Source organism: Alexandromys fortis, unplaced genomic scaffold (genome assembly GCF_014885135.2).
Source record: "Alexandromys fortis isolate MF-2015 unplaced genomic scaffold, M_Fortis_MF-2015_v1.1 scaffold_396, whole genome shotgun sequence".
Lineage (NCBI taxonomy): Eukaryota > Metazoa > Chordata > Mammalia > Rodentia > Cricetidae > Alexandromys > Alexandromys fortis.
This window is the reverse complement of record NW_026068281.1, coordinates 52,656-61,502: the sequence shown is the minus strand read 5'-3', so window position 1 is coordinate 61,502 and position 8,847 is coordinate 52,656. Positions and strand designations below refer to the sequence as shown.

The 8,847-nt window shown below is 35.4% G+C and overlaps 1 protein-coding gene across 1 annotated transcript; it reads left to right on the top strand.

The window, feature by feature from the left end:
* Positions 1–499: 499 nt before the first annotated feature.
* LOC126494759 (vomeronasal type-1 receptor 4-like) lies at positions 500–1,396 on the top strand. Its single transcript, XM_050132173.1, has one exon. It carries the CDS (start codon positions 500–502, stop codon positions 1,394–1,396), a length of 897 nt encoding a protein of 298 aa, XP_049988130.1.
* Positions 1,397–8,847: the final 7,451 nt, after the last annotated feature.

The window sequence follows — 8,847 nt, the reverse complement described above, 5'->3', positions numbered from 1 at the left end:
TGATGCATTGAGAAATACATACATTGTTCTTACAACATTTTTATTTTTATTTAAACTTTAGATAAATAATCCCAGAATGGATTCATTTCCTCACAAAGATGTTGATGGAAATCTCTTCTTTTATGTTATGAGTGGTTGTCAAAGTTTATCCAAAAATGGGCAATTTAGTGTTCTCTTCATCTTCAGAGGAGAGTCATTGATATATCATAATAAAAATGCTATATTTTAAATTTTGGATGTTCTAAGAATGATACCTGGATATTTACTTCATAAATATGTGCTTTTGCAGACTATAACAATCATGATAACAGTTATTATTTTTGCCAAGATATATGAGATTTTGGGCAAAATCTTGCTTTGCTGCACTCATTGGCTTTCTTTCCGTGAACTCAAGTGGTTCTCTCATATTGACATCCTAAGCAATAAAATCTTGAACTCATCATTTTGCTCAGAGATGCAATTGTTGCTATTATTTTAGAATATTTTGTTAAATGACAAGATGGACTTGAAGAATTTTGCAATAATAATAATATTCTTAACACAAAGTACTTTTGGAATTCTGGGAAACATCTCTCTTCTTTCCAAATATCTAATTATTTACTATAATCATCACACATTGAAGCCCACGGATTTGATCCTCACACATTTAATCACAGCCAACTTTTTGATCATTCTTTCTAAAGGGGTGCCCCATACAATGGCAGCTTTTGGGATGAAGCTGTTTTTCAGTGATTTCATGTGCAAGTTTTTCTTGTATATTCAAAGACTTGGTAGAAGCATGTCTATGGGAACTACTTGCCTCTTGAGTGTCTACCAGGCTATCACCATCAGTCCTCTTAATTCCTTTTGGAATAATATTAAATTCAAATTTTCAAATTACATTGGCTTCTCTATTTCTCTCTGCTGGGTCCTGTACAGTGCCATAAATTTCATTTTTCCTGTCCTTGTGCATATCAAACAGAGTCAGAAAAATACAACAGAGAAAAGAGATTTTACATTCTGCTCTACTTTGGGACATGAAAAAATTGTAGAATTACTGTACATAGCATTGTTGGTATGCCCTGAAGTCCTGTTTTCTCTCTTCATCGTCTGGTCAAGCAGTTCCATGATTGCCATTCTTCATAGACACAAGCAGCTGATTCAATACATCCGGTGCAATCAGACTTCCATCAGAATCTCCCCTGAGTCTAGAGCCACCCAGAGCATTCTGATTCTTGTGACTACTTTTATTGTCTTTTATACCCTCTCTTCCATTTTACAAGGCTGTATTGCTGTTTTATATAAGGCCAATTGGTGGCTGGTAATCTTCACAAGCTTCATTTCTATGTGCTTTCCCACTTTGTGCCCTTTTCTTATGAGTCATGACTTCATTTTGCTCAGATTCTGTTTATTCTAGATAAGTAATATCAAAATCAAATAATTCTCTCAAAGGCTTTTGGATCATTCATTTTGATATCTTATTTATTTGGATAGTCATTTATGCACATCAGATATCAACATGAAATTGATGAAGGATACCTCTTATCTAGCTAAGGTAATACCTCAGAAGCATTTGAGTTTTGCTGAAAGTCGTCTTAATCTGATCAACAGCAGACTTGAATTGAGAGAGTTGCTGCTATATTCTCGATAAATTATATCCATTTTTCTTATGTACTACTTACTGAGTTAAATTAATGAGTTTTATCTCAGATCTTCAAAGTCAGTTTCCTCAGTGTGCTTGATTGAGTTATCTAGCATAGGCTGAGTTTGATAGAAGGAAACACTGTTAAAAACTGTTATTAGGAAATATTTTTTTGGATTTGTTCATGGTTATTTTTATGTCTTATACATAGATTTTGACTTGAAATATCTGTATTATTCTGTGTTAACAATATCATTGGAAGACAAAGACAGTGTCAGTTTATGGAATGGATGAACAAATGGTTTTAATACAGGAGGAAACAAAGGTATTGTATTCTTCTCAGGACATTTAAGTTTCTGTTTGCCACTGTGTTTTCTTTGGGACTTAATGTTAGAAGTAGCCAAAGGCTTGTATACACATGGCTCTCTCCATTCCATTGAGATTAAGAATGCTGAACACAAGGGATCTGTTGCAATTGGAATGTTTATACTGTCTTCTTTTTTACAAGTATTAAATGATGTTATTTATATGTGAAGATATTATCTTTTGAAGCCATGTCTATTGAAGAGCTACAAGATAAAATCAACCTATAAAAGATGCTGAACATAGTTATAATTGTCATTAAAAGAATACCTATATAATAGATAAATCATTAGTGATCACTCAAAAGTGATACTATTCTCCAAGTCACAGCAAGTTTAAGTACTTTGACTAAGTTGTACTCTTTCAGAACTGATAACTCTTTACCATAGAGCAAACAATTTCCTTTCTAAAGACAGATGAAACACTATTATGACAAAAAAAATGCCTATTGAATCAAGCATACTCTGGACACCTTAACATGATAGAAATAGGTTGAATAAAATAAAATTCTTAAATATTGAATCTTGATACAATTACAGCTGTTTATGGATGCACTGGTTTTTAAATAAAGAATCCCTTTTTCAGTACTGAAAAATAGGTGTGCAAAAAAGGAGGTCCAGAGAAGATCTGAGTAATTAATACTATAAAAAATTAAGGATTTGCATTTCCCTAATCGCTAAGGAATGCTGAGAAGTCAAGAACAATGACGCTGGGTTTTGATCCTACTGCACGTACTGGCTTTGTGGGAGCCTAGGCAGTTTGGATGCTCACCTTACTGGACCTGGAAGGAGGTGGGAGGTCCTTGGACTTCCCACAGGGCAGGGAACCCTCACTGCTCTTTGGGCTGATGAGAGAGGGGGATTTGATTAGGGGAGGGGGAGGGAAATGGGAGGTGGTGAGGGGAGGAGGCAGAAATCTTTAATAAATAAATAAATTTTTAAAAAATTAAGGAACATATGATATGAAGATTTGGAGAAGAATCCAGTGTCCTCTGATTATTTGGAGAAAATATGTCCCAAATCACATGGAATACAAAGAAAAACATATAATACAAACTAATGTAATACAAAAACTATAAAACCATGATTGTCCCACTGCTTACACATAATCCATTTAACTTCTATGGAAACTTGGAAGATTATGCAAGGAAGAGTGCAGATTAAGGAAGCCTAGTTTGTAAAGTTTAAGAAGGTAGCAGAGCTATTATCATGGTTATTCTTATACTATTTGTAATTCTAATCTCTTGTTCTGAACATCTAGAGATGAAGAACCAATTTATATGTACAAGAGACTTGCACTACTGAAGTAAAAATCGTTGTTTTCTGGTTCAGTAGCTGTTGGTTAGCTGAGGCTGTGAAATTAAAATGGAATGGTTAAAAAGAGACTTATGGGAAAGAAAGGTTTTGTGAGAATTTATAAATGGTCAGCATATAGAATCTCTGTTCCAAAATGGGCAAAGTCTATATATCATGCTACATGCTTAATTTGGTACTTTTTGAGTCTCTCACATTCTACTGATTTTTAAGGCATAGAAGTGTCATGGAGAGCAGTTAAAGCTTGGTACAAAGAGAGTGTATGTTCACCCTTACATATTAAAATCTATGCCATTTTTATTTTACTGACCACAGAATTGGAAAAATTGGACATTTATGGAAACATTGAGATTTTAAAGAGACATTTGTAATTTTAAAATACTGAAATTTTCTAAGACCAATGGACTTTTAAAAGTTGGACTGCTCATAAGGAAAGACCATTTCAGATACCCTTTTCTGTATTGCTAGGAGTCTTAGCTGGGGAAATCCTTGTGGATTCCTAGGAGTCTCCTTGCACCAGGTTTCTTCATAACCTCATAATGGCCACCTCTATCATTATATCTCTTTCATTGTTTTCCTTTTGTCCCTCCCCCAATTTAGCAATCCCAAACACTCTGGTCCCATCACTCATCCCCTCCATTGTGTTTATCACTGAGTAATACTCCACTGTTTAACTTACCATAATCATCTTGCCTTCAGCCAATAACTGACAGAAGCAGATTCAGAGATCTACAGCAAAGCTTTGAGCCAAGCTCTAGGAGTAGAGTTGAAGAGAGAGAGAAGGGATTATATGAGCAAGAGAGGTCAAGATAATGACAGGAAATGCTACAGAGACAGCTGACCCAAGCTAATGGTAGCTCACAGACACTGGACTGACAGATAGGGAACCTAGAAGGGACTGCCCAAAATCTTCTGAATGTGGGTGTGAATCTTGGTCTATTTGTGGGTCCTCTATCAGTGGTACCAGGCACATGAGCTGGCTTTTTGAAACCTGTTACCTATGTTGGGATGTTTCTCTCAGCATGGATGCAGGGAGTGAGGAGCTTGCTTCTGTCTAAACTTCATATGCCACACTTTATAGACTCCCATTAGGAGGCCTTTCTTTTCCTGAATGTTGATGGAGGAGGAGTGAATGGGGATTGAAAGGAGGTGATGGAAGGGAATTGGAAGAGAGTGAAGAGGGGAAACTGTATTGGTATGTAAAAATAGTTTCTAATACTCAATAAAAATTACAAAATGTTGCAATGATTTTCCTTGTATCAATGTTAAAGTAAGATATTAGAAATACATGAGCAAATAAAATTTATTGGTTAAATATCAATGTGATTGTGAGTCAAGTAATTAAGTTATCAATTGTGTTGGTTAGGTTAGAGTCATCAGAGAAGTGGTAACCTCAGTTGAGAAAATTATACCATTCCATTTGTTGAATGGCTCAACATACTGTGGTCAGTGCCATCCCTGGGCATGTGAACCTGAATAATCTAAAAAGTGATCTGAGGAAATCAACTAGGGCAAGTAAATAATAGGCATTCCCCATGGTCTCTCCTTAACTTCTTGGGTCTAGGTGCTTGTTTTGAAGTTCTTTCCTGAGCTCCCTTCAAACTAACACCACTAACAGAAAAACTAAGGTACGATCTGTACTATGCATGGTCATATATTGCATGGGCCTAGGTTTGCAGCCTATGTACAGGCTAGGAACAACCAAGCAAGAGAGAATGCCATAGGAGACTGTCAAGATCAAATTCAGAGAATTTTCAATAACATCTCTGAGATATAGGTCATAAAGACAATCCTTATGTTGCAAATCTGTAATGTATAGGGTATTTGTGATAGAATAACAATTATTGAACAAAGAGGCAACTCATTTAAAATAGAGCAAAGAAGATTATATAGGACAGTTTGGAGAGAGAAATGATAAAAGCAAAATGTAATTATTATATAATCTCAAAAATACTTTAAAAGTATACAAAAATGGACAACTCACCATTTTCTATATCTGTTCTGCTCAGATATTAGTGAGTCTGAACAATTCTACTCATGAGCTCTCTTCCAAAAAGCAATGATAGTTATTTAATAAGGATAATGGGCAGTATATAACTATCTGAGAAATAAAAGGGTCCTGATGAGAATGAAAGACTATGTATGAGATGGGATGTAAAGATTGCCACATATAGTGCCCCCGAGTCCCATGAGATGTGCAGATTTTTCTGTAAAACATTCCAACATCAGACCTTTATAGTCTCTGTGATGTACAAAAATAGTATCACTCATCAAAAATCATAAGGAAGCAAAAAGCTCCTCAATCTGTCTCTTTGGGTATACGATGAAGACACTCATAAATAGTTCTGGTAATTATTAGCCAGAAACCTTTCAGAAAAATTTTTTACTCACAAAATGAGAGCTGACATTACCACATCAGGTAAAGTTGCAAAATAGTGACTCTGGTCACAGTCACAATTCAATATCTCAGGTTAGTTTTGTCACCATTCCTTCCAGTCTGTCTAGTATTGTATCTCCTTTGCATTATGAGCCTAAATGTTCTTCTAGGGAAGGAGTCAGATGACCTTGCTATTATTCAATGTTAGAGTCAAAGCAAACAGGGAAGGAATTACTGATAAGCCTCCATTTCTTAAAAGATGATTCTTAGGTGGAAACTGATTCAGTGGAAATTCTATCATAGGAAAGAAAGATATTTTGCATTGTGAAATGAGCTACTGAAGAAAAAGGTGTTTTGAGATTGTGCTAGTCACTGATATCAATAATATAATGTAATGAAATATTTTATAATCATATATATGAAAAGTTGTAAATTATACCTTAATCTGTCATTGAAGGTGGACATATGGAAAATAGTAATTATGTCACAAAAAAGTAATTTTTTATCTAATATCATATCCAAGAACCATTGTCTGTTTTTTCTGTATAAAACACATTGATGCAGTTATAAGATCTTCGCATATATAATAGTAAGTAAATCAATTTGTATTTTTCACCTATTCCTGAAAAAAAGTGAAGATCTGAACCTGATTCTAGAGTAAAGAAAATTGTTTTTATATAAGAGTAAAAAATTCATGGTTTGATGACTAATTGATGATCTTCCATGTCAGGAATATGATGTGATATGTTGTCAAACCTTTGGACTTCAGGAAAAAAATGTGTTGAAGGAAGGTGACAACAACAATTATGAGTCCTATATAAATGGATAAAATATCTCATCTTTTAGTTATTACATTTTCACATTCTAATGTCACTCATCATAGTAAATACATATTTTTATAATTTTTAGTTGAATAATATTGTTCAAAGTTAGGTTGTTCAATTCTTTATTTGATAGATATTCAATAACTGATTTGATAACTATCATTATCTTTACTCTTGGAAAGTTTAAAAGCATGTTTGATATATATAAAACCAGGTATTGGATCTATCCCGTAGGCATTAAATTCAGACTTAGACATGGACACTTGCCTTTACATTCAGACTATAAATAGAAATTGTATTTTTATTGAATGACAGAAACTTAGCACATGATGACAAATTATTAAATAAACTATATACTTGGACTATTTGAAAGCATTGAGCACAAAGTGCTATAGATATTTTCATTGCCAGACTTTAGATATTCATAATTCTTTAAGATCCATACTGCCCAGAGTGTTATTATAATTGTAGACAATCATACACCAAACATTCTTTTATATTCTGTCTTAACAGTGAAGTGAACATCATCATATTCCTCCAAATTTAAGCAAAGCATAGAACTTGCTGGAGAAACAGATCCTAACCATGACTCATATATTGTTGCCCATGTTTGAAGTTTGGGATTTTTCTCCAGGAAGCCTCTGAACATAAGGAATCTTTACATAAGTACTCATCAGTGAGAATACTTCAAGTCACTTGATGATAGAAATATGGCGACACTATGCAGAATTGTGTCTCTAAAAACAAAACTCACCCACTAGAAAATGCTAGAGAGAAACTATTGATTGGGATGTAAAATTATTATCCAAATGTCTTAGGGTGAAGATAAAATTCATGTTGTTTTATGCTTCCATTTTATCATTTGTTCCCACTCTACACTGAATGAGGGTTGGTGTGCTCACACTCAATTATAAAACAAATGGCTCATTCCATTACCTAGGCACAATCTTTTAAAGTATCTTTAAGGTGGATAAGTAAAAAAATGAATCAAAATGTCCAGCATGGTGTTTTAATGAAAGTAATAATGAATTTCCAGTGTGAGTCCCTTTTATTATTCAAGAATGTATTATGATTCATCTTGTAACATGGGTTTGGTGCTTTGCTGTTATCATTTTGTAGAGGCAACAATATCTATTTCAACAGGTTAGTAACTTTTCTATACTTCCCCCACTACTCTCCTGATACATATCTTTTAAGCAAAGAAATATTTTGTATTCATAAGCACTCAGACTTTCACTTAACAGTGTAAAACACATAGATCAAAACACAAAATTTTGTCAGGATATGGCAATCCAAAGACCCCAGATATAGAGTTAGTAGTATTGCTGCAATTCTTGGACAGGGCATACAACAGAGTGAGACCATGTCTGCATTCCTCTTTCCAAATAATGAAATCTAATTTATTTTCTACTAGCTTTATAATTCTAAGCTACAGCGTAGATCATAGAATCCTATTTGGTTACTAGTTGGTTGATATACATATATATATATATTTGAAAATATATATATATTTGAAAAAATTTCCGCCTCTTCCTCGCCTCCCATTTCCTTCATCTCCCCCCACTTCCCTATTTCTCTTGCACTCCCCAAAAATTGTGGCAACAGACCAGCTCCCCATCTGGCTTTGTGCCGGGTCGTGCACCCTTCTCTCTCCACCCTCAGGCTATTTTTGTTTGTTTGTTTGTTGTTTGTTTCTGGTTTCTCTTAGCTTTGGATCCCAGGACTCAGTCAGTAGAGCAGGTTGGCCTTGAACTCAAGGGAGATCTGCCTGCACCTACCCACCCAATGCTGGGATTAAAGGTGTGTGCCATCACTGCCCAGTGCCAACTGGCTATTTTAAAACACTTTCTCCTACTTAGTCCGAGTATGATCATATTTGAAAAGAAAATCTTTAAAATTGGGCCATTGGGGTTGCCCCCAATCTAGTATAAGCAGTGTCCTCATATGAACAGGGACAGAGGGACAGGACAGACAGTCCAGAGGGAAGATGGCCCGGAGACAAGAGAGAAGATGGCATCTAAAGGCCAAGAGAGCACAACCCAGCACAAAGGTCTCTGTCCTTCCTTTGCAGCCTCCAGAACTTCAGGACAGCACATTCCTGCTCTGTGTAAATCAATCTGCCTGTGGTATTTTGTCACAATAGCCCAAGCAAAGGAAAGCAACACCCTCACAGGATCAGGACCTGTGTCCTCACCTCTGTCTGATGATCAAGGTCATGACTCAGCACTTTGCTCATTCCCTCACACACACACACACACACACACACACACACACACACACACACCCCTCCCCAGCACACACCAGAGACTGCAAGTGCAACCATTCTAGCAAGGTTCAGTTTCCTTTACG